The sequence below is a fragment of the Plecotus auritus genome, assembly GCF_963455305.1.
Source record: "Plecotus auritus genome assembly, chromosome: 4".
Classification (NCBI taxonomy): Eukaryota; Metazoa; Chordata; class Mammalia; order Chiroptera; family Vespertilionidae; genus Plecotus; species Plecotus auritus.
The window spans coordinates 97947906-97968059 of record NC_137775.1 but is presented as its reverse complement, the minus strand read 5'-3'; the positions used below and the strand labels follow the sequence as shown (position 1 = coordinate 97968059).

At 46.5% G+C, this 20154-nt stretch overlaps 1 protein-coding gene across 1 annotated transcript; it reads left to right on the top strand.

Moving 5' to 3' along the window:
* The first annotated feature begins 433 nt into the window (after nt 1-433).
* On the top strand, nt 434-15910 carry LHFPL5 (LHFPL tetraspan subfamily member 5). The gene is made up of 3 exons (XM_080664963.1): nt 434-1338; nt 5932-6168; nt 14140-15910. The coding sequence occupies exons 1-3, from the start codon at nt 927-929 to the stop codon at nt 14148-14150; spliced, it is 660 nt and encodes a 219-aa protein (XP_080521089.1). The 5' UTR covers nt 434-926; the 3' UTR covers nt 14151-15910.
* Nucleotides 15911-20154: the final 4244 nt, after the last annotated feature.

Below are 20154 nucleotides of genomic sequence, written 5' to 3'. Positions count from 1 at the left end.
CTGGTTTGATTCCCCGTTGTGGACTCGTGCAGGAGGCAGCGGATAGATGATGTTTCTCTCTCATCGATGTTTTTTATACATTATATATAATGTATTTATAAATAATTATAAGATATATTATTTATAAATAATGTATTTAAATACCATGCATATATGTAAATATCTCACTGTTTTTGAGGGCAGGGGCCCTGCCCTTTTTATTTCTGTGGTTCTTGCTCAGGGAAGATACCCTCCAACATAGGGCTTAGTAACTGCTGGTTGAACGATGGGAACTAGAAACCAGGGATTGGAGGGCCTAGAAGGGCGACCAGGGAGCCAGGAGGGTGGGATGGGTTGGGGGCCGCGCTCAGGAAGCGGTTTTGCGGCAGGAATTGAGCGGAAGGAATGTGACAGCCGCAGTCCCACCCTCCCAGCTCTCGTCCTCGCTCTGAAGGGGAACGAAGGGACTCGGTTCCCTACTACGGCGTGTGGGTCGGAGGCTCCGGCGCTTAGCCTGGGCGGCGCTGCCCCACCCGCACTCCGTGGCCCCTCCTCCCGGATCCCGGGAGCTGTCCGCGGTGCTGAAGCGGAGCTGTCCGAAGGGGGAGGAGGGCCGGGCCAAGGGGAGGAGTCTCCGGAGCCCCGAGCAGAAAACCGGGAGGGGCAGGGCGGCGCCGGCGGCCCGAGACCCCCGCAGGCGTGAGAGGAGGCAGGAGGCCCGAGGCAGGCCGGCTGAAGCGGACACAGGCACCTGGACAAGCTCCTGAAGGCGCCAAAGTCGTCCTCCTTGTCCGAGTAACCCTCTCCTCTACCTTGGAGGAACCCTCACCTCGAGCCCTGACCTCAGCCTTCTCCCCAAACCCGGCTGAGGAGTGGCCCGCTCTGGGCCTCCTTCCGCGGACACCGACTCCCAGCCCAGGCCCCTGCCCAGGCCCCGCGCCCTCGCCATGGTGAAGTTGCTGCCCGCCCAGGAGGCAGCGAAGATCTACCACACCAACTACGTGCGCAACGCCAGGGCGATTGGCGTGATGTGGGGCACGCTGACCATCTGCTTCTCCGTGCTGGTCATGGCCCTCTTCATCCAGCCCTACTGGATCGGGGACAGCGTCAACACACCACAGGCGGGCTACTTCGGCCTTTTCTCCTACTGCGTGGGCAACGTGCTGTCCTCCGAGCTCATCTGCAAGGGTGGCCCTCTGGACTTCTCCTCCATCCCCTCCAGAGCCTTCAAGACTGCCATGTTCTTTGTGGCCTTGGCCATGTTCCTTATCATTGGCTCCATCATCTGCTTCAGCCTGTTCTTCGTCTGCAACACGGCCACAGTCTACAAGATCTGCGCATGGATGCAGCTGGCTGCTGGTGAGCAGGGCTCGTGGGCGGGTGGGGCAGGGGCCCACCCCACAGGTGCAGCTGCACCATCCCATCCTCTGTGGAGGCTCTGCGTCCCCCACTCAGCTCACCTCCTTCAGCCCATCCCTACTCGCTGCTCTATAGAAGCTTCTGAGAAGTAGAGGCTTAGCTGAAATGGAAAGGACCTTGGAGACCAAATTGTTCAACAGCCTTATCTTGCAAATGAGGAACTGAGGCCCAGAGAAGGCAAGTGACTCCCCCAGGAGCACAGAGCTAGTTGGTAGAAGAAATCAGGTGTCCTGACTCCCAGGCCATTACACCAGAGACTGCTGCTGCTTTGGGAGGGAGGAAAAAAAGAAAGCTTCCATTGTCAACTGTGTGGGAATGCAACCCAACTGCAAGGCAGAATAGCGATGCCAGTCAAGCCCATTCTAAATGCCCACGTCACCCACTTCTGTGTATTTGTTCCTTCTCCTCCAAGGATCCCCAGATCCCTGCCCTCACTCCTTCCCTCCCACCCAGACTGCTCTCAGGGGAGACTCTACGGCCAGCCCTGGATTTAAAATGTTATGTGCATGTGGCCTTTCCCATAGAAACCTGCATTTAACTTCTCTCTTTCATTGTGGAGTGGAGTCTCTGTTCCCTAATTATAGGGTTCCGTGCTTGAGGAAGTAAGTGGAAGTGACATTGTGAGATGTGGAGGGGTGCTGTCTAGGGTCTCTAAGACTATGTAGGGCAGGTGGTTACTATTGGTGCTCAGAGGCAAGACCTTCCAAGCCCCCTTTCCCTGCTCCTAGCTCTGGCAGGACTCAGTGGGCCAGCTGGTCCTACTCTCATCCAGAGCTCAAGAAAAGATGGCCTAAGACATTGTCCGCAGCCCTTGGTCCCTTCCCACCCAAGGACTTCACTCAGCCTGTCCGTACTGGGGAGATGTCCAGGACAGTTGGGGACTGTGGACAAGAGTGAAACGGCTTTGACATGGTTGGCTAGAATGAGAAGTAGTGTTATCCTTAACAGAGGGAATGAAACAGGGGTCAGAATCCCAGACAACTAAACACACAGACTCAAGACTGTCAGTGTTGGAGTGGACCCCAGAGAGCTGCAGCCCTTTGCCCCCCAATAATAGATGAGAAGTTGGGGCTGAGAGAGATGATAAGAGTTGGCCAAACTGTAGCAGGTCAGCTGGCAGCCAAGAGCTTAGGAGAACAAAGGCCGAGTTGCACATTTACGCAGTACAATGATTTGCAGAGTCCACGTGATACACGTGAGGACCCTCATCACGATGCAACAAGGAGGGTATTCCTCCCATTTTACAGGCAAGGCTCCTGCAGGTAACTTGTCTTTAAGCACACAGGTGGTGAAGGACAGAGCCTTTGGTTTCAGATCTTGTACCCAGGCCCTTCAACAGGCTTCAGAGCTGCCTCCCCTGCTACTCACCCTCCCCCATCTCCCTTTCCTCTGTAGTCTCTCTATAAGATGAGGAAAAGGCTGGGGCAGAAGTGAAGCAAGCCTCGGTGGGCAGTGGGGAGGAAGAAGGGAGAGTGAAGGTTTAGCAGTTTTGTGACAAAGAGGAGTAGAATGGACTTTGACATGCTTGCCAACTGGCCTTGCATATTAGAGTTATGGGATGCTAGAAACACAAGCACCCCTCTCATTCTCTGCACTGCCCCTCCCCCAGCCTCCCACAACAGGTGTCACTTGCTGAACAGGCTGTGCTGGGAGGGCCTGGGTTGGGGAGGGGCCATCAGGCCATCTGAGCCAGGCAGGCCATGGAACTGGAGACCCTGTTGGCAGAGTGGCCGGTGCCGTCCCATGAAACATTTATGCTGGGGGAGAGCAAAGGTGGTGTCATGTTCCCTTCCTCAGTGCTGGGGAAGGGAAGATGAGCCAAGGGGAGGGATGGGGCCGGGGGGTCCCACAGCCAGCAGCTGGGAGATGCATCTATTTGACGAGGCCTTAGCTGGTTAGCTTGACCTTGCCAAGAAGCCTGGGACCAAGAAAGGGAGCAGGAGAAGGGAAACCTTAACAAGGTTAAACGAGCTCTGGATGCCAGGTGTAGGCTGTGTGATCCCAGCTCCTAGCAACGCAGGCAGGGCAAGTTGCTTGTCTCTCTGAATCTTGGTAACCTCATCTGTATAATGTAGTTACAGTACCCTCTAGCACGGCTCTTGCAAGGATGGGATGATGTAATGCATGCAAACATGGTTTACGCTCATTGAGGGTCAGGTGGGGGCTCTGCCCTCACTGTTCTCTCTGGAACCCAGGCTGATCGAGTATCACCTGTCACTGGAGGAGAGGGGCCTCTGGAAGGTCTCCCCCAAGCTGTTAAATGCTCTAGCCTAGAAATGTGCACATTTTATTGGCCAAAGCAAATCAGATGGCCTTGCCTAACTACAGGGGAGGAAGGGGGTTAAGGGTGTATAATCCTACTGTGCACCTGGAATATTTGAGAACAGCTCTAATGACATCCACATCTGTCAAGGTTGCGTCCGTCTGACTTCAATGCCAGTAATAAGAGCAACAGCTGACATTAGATGGCCACTGAGCATGTACTAGATACTACAGTAAAGTTTCTATACATATCACACTTAATCCTCATAACTCTGCTACGAGTCAGGTATCATTATCCCTGTTTTACAGATGAGAGAATGGGAGTCAGAAAGGGTAACTAAACTTGCCTAATACCTCGTACCATGCTGGCCACAAATGGGGCTGACCCCGCAGTGCCTAGCACCCCAGGTAGGTGGGTGGGGTGCATATAGAGGGCTGTAGTGCCCACAAGACCAACCTGTTTTCAAGTCAGAGCCCTGGGCTCTTTTCTGGAGCCCCACAGGGAGATACTGTGAAGGGGAAGGGGGCCACGGGGAGGAGTGATGGGGAGAAAAGTCCAGAAGGGCAGCACCTTTCCACATTCACCTATGCATGAACATCTGTGTGTGCTACACCAGGCACCAAAGGCCGATCTCATACCAACAGGGGAAGCCCCACAGGTTTTACCAAAGAGCTCTGGGAGGGTCCCCCAACCCTAAATATCTTCCTAAAACACTTCTCAGTTTGTTGCTAAGTCTGAAATGTCACCACTAAACACATTCAGCTCTTTGCAGATGTCACAACCTGGGAGTAGAGGGAATGAACGTTGAAGTCGAGAAAGTCAGGAGCCATGAGTTCAGGTCTTGGCTCTGCCGTAGCTGGATGACCCGACAAGTCACTTGGCTTCTCTGAGACCTCAGTTTTCTAACCTTAAAAATGGGACATTACTATATAGCCTTCTTCACAGAACTATTTTCAGGTCAAGAGAAACATGCAAGATGAAGTATTTTGTGATCTAGAAAAGAACTACATACATGACTTCCTCCTATAAACAAATCAAAGGAAGGTGGATAGACTTGGATGGGAGGTGGACCCTGATCTTATACGTTCCTGTGCACTCGTTTGATCTGCTGGCCTTCCTCGCAGAGCTCGCTGAGCCCACGTTAGGTAACGCCGGGTGCTGTGAGGTGCTTTGTGAGGGGCACCTTGGTAGGCACAGCCTTGAGACCAGAGAGCCTCAGGCCTGTGGAGCAGCGCCTGAGTCTGAAAGGGCCCCCTGCCAGCATGGCGGCTGTGCGCGGGGTCACCTCAGTCACATCCCAGGATTGTGTCACCTGTCTGTGCAGTGTGGGGAGGCACGGCAGAGTGGGGGCAGGTGGGGAGAGTGGGCTCTTTGGCTGTGAATACTGTCACAGATGGGATAATAGTAGAAACACTCAGTGCCAAGTATGTGCTGGCCCTGTTCTGAGCACCTTTCCAGTCCTAACTCATTGGAATCTCACTGCAATCCAAACAGTTGGGTGTTGTTATCATCCCCATTTTACAAATGAGGAAACGGAGGCAAAAAAAGCGTAAGAAGCTGGCTGGAGTCACACAGCTGGTTAGCCAAGAGCTGGGCTTGCGGTGAGCTGTTCCTACTGAGACAGCCACCCAACCGGAGGAGCGCTTTCAGAGCAGGGGTCCCGAGCCCACCCTGACCTGGAACCAGCGCTTTAAACGAATATTCCAGGGGATTCTCAAATTCAGGAAGTGTGGGCAGCTGCATGGTGCTGCCCTGGAGGGTGAGGAGATCTGATGGCTTGAACAGAAGGTTCATGAAGGAAGCAGGCAGAGCTGGGCTGGACTTCTGTATTCAGTGAATCCAAGATCCCTGGGTTGAAGGACACACCACTACCCTTCGTGCTGTAAAAGGAAAACTCTTTTAATAAGTGATGGCCTGACCTTTCTCACCACATGTTTCAAAGATGTTGAAATGTGAACAAAGGTGCATCTTAGGAGTGATGAGTTCTCTGGGCCGGGACCGGATTTTGGAGGGCTCTGAGGCTGGGTGAGCCAGCTGAGGGCCTGGTGGGACCCCTTGTCCTGTGCAGAACGTGCCCTAGGCTCAGAGCCTCTCCCTGCTGCTCCCGCGGCTCCTGGGCGAGCTGCCTGGTGTCCTACAAGGATGGTAGGAGCTGCCCATGTGCCTCTCAAGGCTGTTAGCACAAGAAGGGAGGCAGCAAGATGACAGCAGTGCGAATCTTGTATGGGCTGAGCACACCCAGCCCACACACCTACCCTCTGCCCCTTCAGCCACAGGCCTGATGATTGGCTGCCTGGTCTACCCAGACGGCTGGGACTCCAGTGAGGTGCGGCGCATGTGCGGGGAGCAGACGGGCAAGTACACGCTGGGCCACTGCACCATCCGCTGGGCCTTCATGCTGGCCATCCTCAGCATCGGAGATGCCCTCATCCTGTCCTTCCTGGCCTTCGTGCTGGGCTACCGGCAGGACAAGCTGCTCCCTGATGACTACAAGGCCGATGGACAAGGTAACCCGCTCCCCAGGGAGGTGGGGCTTCCTCCCAGCCAGTCACCCAGGCTAGGCCCTGGCCCAGAGTTGGGGACACAGCCCTGGTCTCAGAGGCAAAGGCTAGCGGAGGGTTGCAATCAGGTAGGTCATGAGGGGGTGGCAGTGCTGTGGGGCAGAGGCTGTCCAATGTAAAAGGGTGTCCCCCTGCATTCCCAGGGAGTCCTGATCCAGTTGGGAGCCAGGCCTGCCACCCCTAGAAAGCAGCCCTGAACTGCAGATGGAGGAGCCCGAGCTCCCGAGGTAGCCTGGGGGTTCTCCATATGCCCGTCCTGTTTGTGTCCTCTCATCCACATCCTACCCCTCAGTCATAGAAGCATGTTGAAGCGACCCTGGAGGCCGGGCGGACCTCCGGGAAGCCTCTGGACTGCTTCCCAGTGGCCTCCCTTTCTCATGCGCTCCTGTATCTCATTAAGCCCGTCCTCTGTCTTGAGAGGCTAAGGCTGTCTCACACCCTGCGAGTCCTGAAGCGCCTACTCCCAGCAGGTGGCCAATGCCCGGGGCCTGTCCTACTTCAGAGACCTCTCTAGTCTCATTCCCCATAGCCATCCTCATATCACCCATTGACCTGAACTAGAAGACGCAAACTCCCTTCCCCTGTGACCAAAGACCTTCCCAGGGGAAGGACTGAAGCCCTCCAGGGAGACCACCTGGAAGATCACAGAGAGGAGGAAGCAAAGAGGGGCACAGAACTCGGTCTTCTTTGGCTCAGCCCAGGGCTCAGTTCTCTAGAGGGAAGTGATTGGGAACATCTCACCCTTCGAGAGACTCACAAACTTAATTTATGTGGTTAAAGATGGAAACCAAATTACTAGAAAGAGCTGGACCAAGGGGGAGAGAATGGGTCCTGGGGATGCTTAGGGCCTGGGTCCCTTGCAGACCCCATAAAGGGAAATGGAAGCAGTATTTACTGAGCCTCCTCTGTGTGCAGGAGGATGCAAGGTTCTTAGGGGCCATTTTATTTAATCTTCACAGCAACCCCATGAGGAAAGGTTGGAGGAGGGGATCCCAGCAATCTACAGAACTTTCTGCATTGAGGGTTCTGCCAGGGAGACTTCAGCAGGAGCTGCTGGAGGCAGGCTGCCTAGCTCTCAGCTTCGAGACACAGGCACAGAGCATTTTTATATTACTCATTTGTGTTCTTTCTTTTAAATGTTTTTTATTGGTTTTTAGAGAGAAAGAAAGGGAGAGGGAGAGAAACACTGATGTGAGAGAGAAACATTGATCCGTTTCCATCTGTACCCACCCTACCGGGGATGAATCCGAAACCTGGGCATGTGCCCTGACCAGGAATCAAACTGGTGACCCTTCAGTGCATGGGATGATGCTCAACGAAGGGAGCCACACCAGCTAGGGTTCATTTGTATTTTTTTTTTCTCAGAAGAAATTCTTTGAACTAGAAAGAAATTTTATTCACATAATTCCTCTTTCAAGTGCTTTCTTATAAAGAGATGGTTTTGTCCCTTTGACACTTTTTAAAAAATATTTTGATTGATTTTAGAGAGGAAGGGAGAGGGAGAGATAGAAACATCAATGATGAGAGAATCATTGATTGGCTGTCTTCTGCCCGCCCCTCACTGGGGATTGAGCCCACTGCCCAGGCAGTGCCCTTGACAGGAATCGAACCCAGGACCCTTCAGTCCGCAGGTTGATGCTCTGTCCATTGAGCCAAACTGGCTAGGGCCCTCTGACACTTTCTTTATTAATTGAAACATCAATTTACTGTTCCCTCCTTCCTTCCCTCTCATTTTGACCCCATGAATCTTGTCTTCCATTTTCTCAGATTTTCTTCTCTGCATACTTCAGTCTCCTCACTATCATACAGGATTTATTCTTTTTGTTTATTACCTGTTAGAAAACACCCACATGAACTTCTTGAATTCATCTAACTACTCAATGAAGTCATTATTGTTGCTGACAAAGCACAACATTGGGTCAGGAGAGCAGAGTTTGATTCCCAGTTTTTTCGAGCCACATTACCTCAGTGTCCTTTCCAGTAAAAAGGGGGTCATGAACCCCTGCTCTTGCTACCTCCATTATTGTGTGGCATAAATGAAACAATGAAAGCAGAAATGAAGACTTGCACCAGTATACAGTTGCTAATCTACTCTTTAGAGGTTAAGGAAGCAAAGTAAATGAGTAAGGGCTTTAGAGTCATACCTGGGTTTAAAGTTTTGGCCCCGTTGTTAACTAGCTGTGTGACTTTGTAGAGGTTACTTAACTTCTCTGAGTCTCAGTTTCCTCATCTGAGCCTCATTTCCATGGGGTTAAGTAACCTACTTCAACAGATTGTGCTCAGGAACAAGATAAAAATATCTGCTCTTGTGACTTCATTGAAGACTGTACTGGAGTTTACAACCAGTGCAATTAGTCAAGAAAAATAAGTAAGGGAACTTTGGAGAGGAAGAAGTAAAAATAACTTTTTAAGAGATGACATGACTTTGCATATAGAAAATTCTAAATAATCCACTAAAAAACTATTAAAGTTAATACGCAACTTTGGCAAGGTTGCAGGATATAAGAGCAATGTACAAAATTCTAATGGATTTTTATACACTCAAAATGAACAATTTGAAAATGAAATTAAGAAAACAGTTTCATTTACAATAGCATCAAAAAGAATAAAATGGGAAAATCTAACAAAAGAAGTGCAAAGTGTATACATGAAAATTTTTAAACATTGTTGAAAAAAGGCCTAAATACACTGAGTGGCCAGATAATTATGATCTCTGAACGCATAATAATCGGGCCACTCAGCGTATATCCTATATAATAAAAGGCTAATATGCAAATTGTCCCCTCAACCAGGAGTTCAACCAGCAGCAGGCTGGCCAACCGCCCATGTCCCCTCCCCCTGGCCAGGTTGGCTGGACCCCACCCATGCACGAATTCATGCACCGGGCCTCTAATATATATATATATATATATATATATATATATATATATATATGTATATACACACACACACACACACACACACACACACACACACACACACACACACTGAGTGGCCATATTATTATGCATTCAGAGATCATAATAATCTAGCCACTCAGTGTAAATGAAAACATCCATGTTCATGGATCAGAAGACTTAATATTGTTAAGCTGGCAATATTACCCAAACTAATCTACAGATTAGATGTGATCGCTATACAAATCCCACCTAGCTTTTTGCAGAAATTGACAAGCTGATCTTAAATTCATATGGAAATGCAAGAGACCAAGAATAGCCAAAACCATTTTCAAGAACAAAGTCAGAGAATGGACATATCTTGATTTTATCACTTACTAAAAAAGCTACAGTAATCAAGATGGTGTGGTACCTGCCTAAGAATAGACACACAGGTCAATGGAATAATAAAACTGAGAGACTATAAATAAGCCCAAACATCTAATGTTGACTGATTTTCAACAAGGATGCCAACACCGTTAAATGGGGGAAATAACAGTCTTTCAATAAATGGTGCTGGAACAACCAGATATCTACATGCAAAAAAAAAAATTAAGTTGGACCATCCACCTTACATCATATATAAAAATTAATTCAAAATGGATCAAAGACCTAATTGTAAGATATAAAACTCTTAGAAGAAAATATAGGTGTCAATCTTCATGACCTTGGATTAGGCAATGGTTTCTTAGATATGACACCTAACACACAAGCCATCAAAAAACACCCCAAAAATAGACAAATTGGATTTTATCAAAATTGAAAACTTTTTGCTTTAAAGGACACCATCAAGATAATGAAGACAACTCACATATTGGGAGAAAATATTTGCAAATCATAATTATAATTCTAGTATCCAGAATATGTTAAGAACTCTTACAACTAGAGAGAAACCAAGATGGCGGCATAGGTAAGCACCTAAACTGCAGCCTCGCACAACAATTTCAAAACTACAACTAAAAGACAGAACGGACACCATCCAGAACCACAGGAAAGCTGGCTGAGTGAAAATTCTACAACTAGAAGGAAAGAGAAAAGCTCACAGAGAATTGGAGGTACGGCAAAGGGTCTTTGTGCGCGCAGAGAGGAAGGGTGGCTGAGAGCCTGGCTGACTTTCTCTGGCGGAAGGGGGAAGGAAGCCCCCGACCGCACTGAACCCCAGTTTTGACTGCACTGAACCCCAGCCCCGGGCGAAACCCTGTGGACCCAGGCTCATACAGGGGGAGTCTGGACTGTCAGGTAGAGAGAAAGGCACCCGGAGACTCGGAGACCTGGGGGAGACCCGGGGGAGCCCCGGCAGGCAGGGTTCTGGAGGCGCACGCGCCAGTGTGCACAAAGGCTGCGGAGCTTGCCACAGGCTTTCCCTAGCAGAAGGGAGTCCGAAGCTCCTGACTGCACTGAACCCCAATTCTGACTGCACTGAACCCCAGTTCCAGGCGAGCCCCTGGGGACCCGCGCTCTTATGGGGGGGAATCTGGACTCTCGGGTAGAGACTCGGGAGCCGGGGAAGGCAGAGGTCTGCAGGCGCGCGCATGCCAGTGCGCACAAAGGCTGCGGAGGTTGCCACCGGCTTTCCCTAGTGGAAGGGAGTCAGAAGCTCCTGACCACACTGAGCCCCAGTTCTGACTGCACTGAACCCCAGTTCCAGGCGAGCCCCTGGGGACCCACGCTCTTGTGGGGGGAATCTGGACTCTCGGGCGGAGACTCGGGAGCCGGGGAAGGCAGAGGTCTGCAGGCACGCACGCGCTCAAGGGCAAGGCTGACTGGAAGCCAAGACTGTCTGCTCCGCCCTGAGACTCCACCCCATCCAAGCTGAAAACAGAGGCTATTGCAATTTGGCAAGTCTAATCCTATAAGGCTGTCTCCAGCACTGAACTTCTCCCAGCATAGACACAGCTGATCCTTACAGCTAACTGGCCTGGAGGTCAATTCCTCCCAGTGATACCAACAACAATCAAAACTTAACTATAACAAGACTGTGCACACAGCCCACAAAGGGGTGCACCAAGAGTGTCCACCTCAGGTTAATTGGGGAGGCCGACCCACTGGGCCATATAGGAAACCTAGCACACAAATCTACCCTACCAACTCAGGGAAGCAGTGAAAATGCGGCATCAAAGAAACATATCACAAACGAAAGAAATGGAGGAAAACAAATGACTGGATATAGAATTCAAAACCACGGTTATAAGGCTTTTCAAGAATATCCTAGAAAAGGCCGATAAATATAACGAGACCCTCGAAGATATGAAAAAGGACCAACTAGAAATTAAGCATACACTGACTAAAATAAAAAATATTATACAGAAACCCAACAACAGACTAGAGGGACACAAGAATCAAGTCAAAGAATTGAAATACAAAGAAGCAAAAAACACTCAACCGAAAATGCAAAAAGAAAAAAAAAAAATCCAAGAAGTTAAAGATAGTGTAAGAAGCCTCTGGGACAACTTCAAGCGTACCAACATCAAATTATGGGGGTGCCAGAAGAAGAGGGAGAGCAAGATACTGAAAACCTATTTGAAGAAATAATGACTGAAAACTTCCCCCACCTGGTGAAAGAAATAGACTTACAAGTCCAGGAAGCGCACAGAACCCCAAACAAAAGGAATCCAAAGAGGACCACACCAAGACACATCATCATTAAAATGCCAAGAGCAAAAGACAAAGAGAGAATATTAAAAGTAGCAAGAGAAAAACAGTTAATTACCTACAAGGGAGCACCCATACGATTGTCAGCTGATTTCTCAACAGAAACTATGCAGGCCAGACGGGAGTGGCAAGAAATTTTCAAAGTGATGAATAGCAAGAACCTACAACCAAGATTACTCTACCCAGCAAAGCTATCATTCAGAATTGAAGGGCAGATAAAGAGCTTCACAGATAAGAAAAAGCTAAAGGAGTTCATCACCACCAAACCAGTATTATATGAAATGCTGAAAGGTATTCTTAAAGAAGAGGAAGAAGAAAAAAGTAAAGATAAAAATTATGAACAACAAATACATATCTATCAACAAGTGAACCTAAAAATCAAGTGAATTAAAAACCTGAGGAACAGAATAATCTGGTGAATATAATAGAATCAGGGGCATAGAAAGGGAGTGGACTGATAATTCTCAGGGGGAAATCGTTAAAGGGGGGTTAAGGAAGAGACTGGACAAAAATCATACACCCATGGATGAGGACAGTGGGGTGGGAGGTAAGGGCAGAAGGTGGGGTGGGAACCGGGTGGAGGGGAGCTATGGGGGGAAAAAGGAGAAACAATTGTAATAATCTGAATAAAGATTTATTTAAAAAAAAAACTAAGAAGAAAAAAAAAAGAACTCTTACAACTCAACAATAAAAATACAAATAACCCCATTTTAATTTATTTTTATTTTTAAAAAATATATTTTTATTCATTTCAGAGAAGAAGGGAAAGGGAGTTAGAAACATCAATGATGAGAAAGAATCATTGATTGGCTGCCTCCCGCACGCCCCCTACTGGGAATCAAGCCTGAAACTTGACTGGAATCCAACCCGTGACCTTCAGCCCGCAGGCTGATGCTCTATCCACTAAACCAAACTAGCTAGGGTCAAAGAACCCAATTTTTAAAATGGGCAAAGGATTTGAACAGACATTTCTCCAAAGAAGATATACAAATGACCATAAGCACATGGAGATACTCAACATCATTAGTCATTAGGAAAATGCAATTCAAAACCACAATGAAATATCATTTCACACCTACTAGGATGGCTATAATCGAAAAGATGAACAAGTATTGGTGAGCATGTGAGAACTTGGAACTCTCAGACACTACTAGTGAAAATGTAAAATTTTGCAGTTGCTGTGGAAAACAGAATGGCAGTTCCTCAAACAGTTAAACATAGTTACCATGTGACTCAGCAATTCCACTCCTAGGTTTATATGCAAGAAAATTGAAAACTTATGTTCACATAAAAACTTGTGCATGAATGTGCATAATAACAAAAAAGTGGAAAAATTCAAATGTGTATTAATTGATGAATGGGTGAACAATATGTATATATCCATACAATGGAATATTATTCAGTCATAAAAAGGAACGAAGTACTGAAAATTGCTACCATGTGAATCTTGAAAAAGTAACATTAGCCTGACTAGTGTGGCTCAGTGGTTGAGCTGACCTAGGAACCAAGAGGTCACAGTTGAATTCCTGGTCAGGGTCCATGCCAGGGTTGTGGGCTTGATCCCCAGTGTGGGGTGTGCTGGAAGCAGCTGATCAATGATTCTCTCTCATCATTGATGTTTCTCTCTCTCCCTCCCTCTCTGAAATCAATCAATCAATCAATCAAATTATATTAAGAGAAAGAAGCCAGACACAAAAGACCATATATTACATGACCCCATTTATAAAAAAATGTTCAGAATAGGCAGACCCATAGAGACAGAAAGTAGATTTTAGTAGTTGCCAAAGGTTAGGAAGAGGGGGAAGTTGGGAGTGATGGTTAATGGGCACAGAGTTTCTTGGATGAGAACATTCTAGAATTAGATAGCAGTGATGGTTGCACAACCTAGTGAATATTCTTAAAACCATCAAGTTGTACACTTTAAATGAGTAAAAATTTATGTTTAAAAAATTGTGCTGAGGTTTAGATAGTGCATATAAAACACTAACACTGCCTGCACATTATAGCTGATTAATCAATATTAGTTCTCTCCCCCTTCTTTATGGTAACTCCACATTTCACATCATCCATTTGCCCAACCAATAAGGGCTCCTATGCTCAGTTGCGCAGACACCTGTAGGCCCTGGGGGTGCAGTGGTGAGGGGAGAAGTCTAACTTGGACCTAGGGCCTGATGATGGAGACCATCTAGCAATATGGAATTACAAGCTGATGAATGTTATGAACAGAAATGCAAAGCTTTCTTGAGAATGAATGAGGAATTTGATGGGGAATTATGCCGAAAAAAAGCCTTGGTTGTAATCTAGCACCGTTTTCTCTTTCTCCTTGCAGAGGAAGTCTGAAGCAGCTGAAGGGCGATGAGTATTACACAGGAAGGTGGTCTGCGTGCCTTGGATGGGCTGTGGCTTCTGACTCATTGAATCCTCAGCTGGAATGACTCATGTGGCTGGGTTGTAGGGGCGGTGAGGTGGCCTGGGGACCACCCAGGTAGGACTTGGCTGGTATCTGAGTCCTTCACTGGGGGGTAAACAGTAACCTTTTAGTTTTGCTTTTGTCTTGAGACGTGGAAGAAGAGCAGGCAGAGAATTCAAAATAGGCAGTTTCATAAACTCATCTTTTTGTGGAGCGTGGCAGACAAGAATGCCTTTTCAGAAGTCATGACTGTAATGTGGACTCTTTCAGAAAGAACTGGAAGTGATTTTTAAGACTAGAAAAACCTAATAAAATAGAAAACGTAAGAGGAAAACAAATATCCCAGGAAGCTAGGCGAATAGAATTACTGTACTGATATTACATTTACTTCCATGCTTTCCGATAGCTGAGACAAAAACAAAGGCACGAGTGAACAATCTTAATGTATGCCTGAAAAAAAGCACGGCACATCAATATCTTTATTGTCCTTTAAGTTTCCAAAATGTGACTGAGCAAGAACATTAAGGAACACATTCTAAAGAACGTTAACAAAAGAAAAGACCACGACAGTGTCAGCTCCCTCCCAGCTGCCCTTGACTGCCCTATAGCAGGGCAGGCACTTCGTGTGGGTGGGAGGGAATATCTCCCTTCAAACTACATTAATTTTTCCAAATTACCTCCCAATCTGTGACCATGTACATGTACTTTTTTGAATAATTTAAAATCAGTTTTCCAGTGACAGGTGCGGGCATTGAGATCACTCAGAGATAATTTCTCGTTTTCCCAATGTTCATTAAAAAGACTTTAAAAGTCGCCAATTGCTAAACTGGACCGTGGTTATCAGCCATTTTGGGTTGCTGTCATAGCTTTCCAATAGATTCTGGAGTGGTAGCTGCCTCTCTATATCTGCTCCCCCTTTTTGCACTACCTTTTATTTACATTTTAACGGACATGAATTTTTTTGAGGGGCATTGAATACTCTCATACATTAATGAGGAGGATGCCCGCCTGGGTAAAAATGAATCAAAATGTGAGCATCCATGGAGCTTTTCTTCTTTTTCTTGGCTTTAAAAGTGTCAAATTTCACAATCTCAAACTTGTTTTAAAGATCACAGGTCATCTATTTCCATGACACTGGAAACGTAGGGAACAGAATTCTTTAGAGATGAACTTGTTCCTGCCCGCATCCTGTCTGAAGCCCTTTGCTGCAGGATTAGAACCTGGCAGGCTCCTAAGACAGGCCACCCACTGTCTACAGAACTTTCCAGAGAAGCAGAAATGCAGTGACCACACCTACGATATTCAGACTCAGTCCCTCTCTCCTGATGGGGGCCCCAAGTTCTCTACTGATACCTTCATACCTGCAAATTATTTTCCCTCTTGAGACCTCTCTGTGAAAGGTGAGGGCGAAGGAGTCCATGCCTAGGTGCCTCCAGGTTTGAGTCTCCCACAGCCAGTTACCTGAATGCCTCCAGTGAAGGCACATGGGACACTGCCCCTGGCTCTCAAGGGCGTCTGAACAGGAGGCGGCTAAGTGAGCTGGATCACTTCAGGTTGAAGTTTTGAGGGGCCTTTGCATCTTTTCTCACATTTTGCTCCTTATTGATGCTCAGGGGTGGGTTAGGAAGAGAGGCCTCTGGAACCTGAGTCCATTAGGAAGCCTAATAAAGACTGGGTGAACATAGGATCTAAAAACTTGAGACTGAATTGATTTCTTCCCCCTTTGGAATCCCTGATCACACCTTTTCACAGAACCCACACTGACCCAATCAGAACTGGATCCCAAATTCATAAATCTACTTGTGTTCAAGTAATCTATGTATATAAAAGGCTAATATGCCAAGTGTTCCCTTGGGAATTCAACTGGGAGACTGGGAGCTCAATTGCTTGCTATGATGTGCACTGATCACCAGGGGTCTGCGTGGAATGAAGGCAGGCCCCGGCTGGCAGCCAGAAGACTCTGATCAGCCCTGATCGCCAGCCAGGCCTAGGGACCCTACCCTTGCACAAATTTTGTGCACTGGGCCTCTAGTTTGTTATAATCATCAATGATACATCTTATAAAACACGTTGGGTTTGGCACACTAAGTGGTGAATGCTTTGCAGGCCCCAGAGGGGCACTCAGTCTGGATAACACCTCACTGGAGCAGTGTCAACACAATGATAGGCCCTTCAGGCTATTTCCTGCCTGGGAGATGATGTGGAGAAACAGGGTCTTGTTGATTATCCGCATTGAATGATGCCAAGAGGTGTTTCCTGCGTGGGCGCTGTTCCCTCACAGGTGAGGGTAAATGCTGAGCAGGCTGTCGCGGACCTTGTCCTAGCTCAGTCCAGCAGCAGTCAGGCGTCATTCTCCTGGGCTGTAGCGCATGACATTTGCACCAATGCACTCTGACCACCTGCCCAGTCAGGGCAGTGACTGTCTCCAGTGCAGACGGGCGAGGGGTGAGAGCCTCCCAGTACTGTCCCTATTGTTGCTGATGGAAAACTTTATTAAAAAATATTTTTATTGGTTTCTGAGAGGAAGAGTGAGAGATAGAAACATCAATGAGAAGCACTGATCGGCTGTCTCCTGCAAGTCCCACACTGGGGATTGAGCCTGCAACCTGGGCATGTGCCCTGACTGGGAATTGAACCTGTGACTTCTGGTTCATAGGTCGACGCTCAACTACTGAGCCATGCCAACTGGGCTGATGGGAACTTTTAGAATGGGATTTAAGAAAGATCATATTCATATTTTCTTGTGCTGAAAAAATTATTTCAGAGCCAGGCACCTACTTTATGCAAGCTCAATGAATGACAGAATTTCCTTAAGTTCTGTAGCTTAGTGAGTTTTCTAGCTGTATTTATTTACTTCTTTAAAAGTTTTAATATTTTTATTGATTTTAGAGAGAGGGAAACATCCATTGACTGCCTCCTATGCCCCTACCAGGGATCGAACCCACGACCTTTGGTGCACAGGACAATGTTCCAACTGAGCCACACTGGCCAGGGCTGTTCATTTATTTTATACAAAACAAACCCAAGCATTTCTACCTTCAGAAGTCTCTCCACCTTCAAAATATTTCTCACTGAAATGGCAACTGTGGTTATTGACAGAAGCTTCTGGGGGCTTAAGGTGCACCTTCAACAGTTGGCACCTCGCATTGCCGGGCACAGCAAGCTTCAGTGCCGGGAAGGAACTGCAAATGAGTCACCACCCAGCGTTCCCCTTCAGTTTTATCTTCAGGGAGACTCAGAATTCAGCCTCCCCAATATTAGTAATAATTTTTGTTGATACTGCTTACCAGCACACTAAAGTGGCTTTACCTTCAATAAATTCTTAAAAGGCACCTCCAATCTCATCTTTGAAAGTATACAGAAAACCAATAAAACTAGACTCCTCTGACAAAGTTGCCTTATTCCTTGCTCACTCACTTCTGGCTTGCCTGTCTTTGGCTGGGGCTAGGGATGGTTGTGATGCCCAAGCCTCACTAATGTCTAACAGATATGGCCGAGAGAGGAAGGACTAGTCATTTATACCTGAAGTGTGGACTGGAAAGATACCCCAAATGTTTTCATTTTCTTACATCTCTGTGTATTACCTTTGCTGCATAAAAAAATTACCCAGAACTCAGTGGTTTTAAAACACTTGTTTCACCCTGGCTGGTGTGGCTCAGTTGGTTGGGTATTGTCCTGTGCATCAAAAGGTTGCCAGTTCGATTCTTGGTCAGGGCACATGCCCAAGTTGTAGGCTTGGTCCCAGGTGGGGTGTCTGCAGGAGGCAGCTGTTCGATGTTTCTCTAAAAAACCAACCAACCAACCATTTCAGTTCCTGTGGGTTGTAATCAGCATGTCTCAGCCAAGTCTCTGCTCAAGGTTTCTCAGTGCGGCAATGAAGGTGTTGGACATGATTCCGAGCTCAGTTGTTGTCTGCAGGACTGTTTCTCAGAGGCTGTTGTACTGAGGGGTTCTCCACAGCAGTATTCACATGGCACCTCAGAGCAAGGTTTCTGAGACGAGCAAGGTGCAGACAGAAGTCACAGCCCTTTTGTAACCTAATCTCAGAAATGACATTGTCATGTTTGCCTTAATATGTTAGTCACAAAGTCCAGCCCATATTCAAGGAAAGGGGATTACAAGTGTGTGAATAACATGAAGGGGGAGTCATTGGGGTCCTTTAAAATTGGTTCTCAGTTACCCTATTTATTAAGTACTTTAATTTCCTGCTGGGTTAGGCGTTTACCAGAATGCTTTACTGGAACAAAGATTAGATTCTAGTAACCTAATATGCTGCTGACGGATACACGTTTGTTTTGTAATGAAGTTGCTCAAGATGAAAGAAGGGCCCTGATCCTGAAAGCCCTCCTCCCCCATTTTGTTATCTAACCTCAAGAGGACTTAGAATAGGGTCCACTAATCCCCAGCATTCCTCTATATTTGGTAAAACCATAGCTATCAATGCAGTATTTTAGGGGCTCAACTTCTAAGAACATAGCTCCGTCGGCAGCTGATGAACCTTCTGTAATACAATCCAGTTCTGCCAATTAGAGGACAGGAAGTGTTATTGTATTAAAATGGACAAAAGCTAGGTCTGCATTAAGGACAAGAGAGATTATAATAAGAAGTGAACTTGGGAGAATGTAAAATCAAATTGATTACCTACATATTAAAAACACTCCCCCCATTATAAGGAATGGTGCAGTGGGTAACAGAACTAGGTGCTAATGTAAACTTGCTTAATTACTTAGTTAAAACTTAACATGATCTCAAATATTCTGGCTTTTAAACTGGGATATATGATTTCACAAGGACTTGGTGTGGATTAATATCTGTGCAAAGACGTCCATATATAACCTTTATAATTTATATAAACATTTAGTTTATATTTTTATCTTCATATAGTTTTGAAGACAGAAAGAGCTGTTATCAATGCCTTGGCATGAAATTGGTGGGCAAAGTTCAGATTCTATTGTCAATAAATCACAATTTTCTGTGATACAGAAGACTAAGAGCAAATCACGTTCCTTAGAAGGCCAAACTGGAAGACCACCGGCTTCAAAAATAAAAGAGTAGTCGATTTATAACCTGGCCCTTTCTGGAATAACTATAAACCACTTCTCTGTGGACACTTGGGGCAGATGGAAAGTTAAAGTGGGGTTGTACTCCACCCGTTTGCTGGTTCCTTTGAGAGTTAGCTATAAGCTCTCCTAGGGCAGTACTTCCGTTTTCCACACTCTTGAGTTCTAGGGTCTATTATTTAACACAAGGCTTAGAGTGAATGCCCAGAGTGGTCTGCTGAACACAATGGTTTGATGAATACTGATTTAATATTTTTAGGTTGTTTTTAAAACAAGTTCCATTATGGTCAACATTATAATATGAATACACTATGTATGTCTTAAATATGGCACAAAACAAATTAATTAGAGCAGTTTATGTAGTTCAGGGATTGGAAAGGACTTCCTATGAATAACACTAAAAATATCACAAATAAAAATGAAAAGCAAATTAAAACCTAGAAAAGAATGTGATGGAAAAAGTAAAACAATGCATTTCTAAGTCCTTACCAAGTCACCAGAAAGGAAGCATGCCAAAAAAAAAGCTGGGGAACATGGGCAAATAACCTAAAATTACAAATGGGCAATACGATCCATGAAAGAAGTTTCTGACTTCAGACATGCCCTTTTTTGGGCAATCAAACTGGCTACTAGGAACAAAATGAGTGAGATTTTAACAGGCTCATTCAAATACACTTGGTCAGAGCAGAACAGCCCCACTGTTCTCCAAAGGAGTCAGGCGACATTTATTAAAACCTTAAAAATGTGCTTCCTCTCTGGCCCAGCCATTCCATTTCTAAGAATTTATCACAAGGAATGAATCAGACAAGTACACAAAACTTGTGTACGCGTGTTCACCATGCCAGTGCTTTAGCCAGAGCCCACAAATCTTTAG

Bases quoted from the DNA above. Each gene is read 5' to 3' on its own strand.
- LHFPL5 (XM_080664963.1), top strand. From the start codon at position 927: ATGGTGAAGTTGCTGCCCGCCCAGGAGGCAGCGAAGATCTACCACACC. The intron at 1,339-5,931 runs GTGAGCAGGGCT...CTGCCCCTTCAG, and splicing joins ATGGATGCAGCTGGCTGCTG to CCACAGGCCTGATGATTGGC.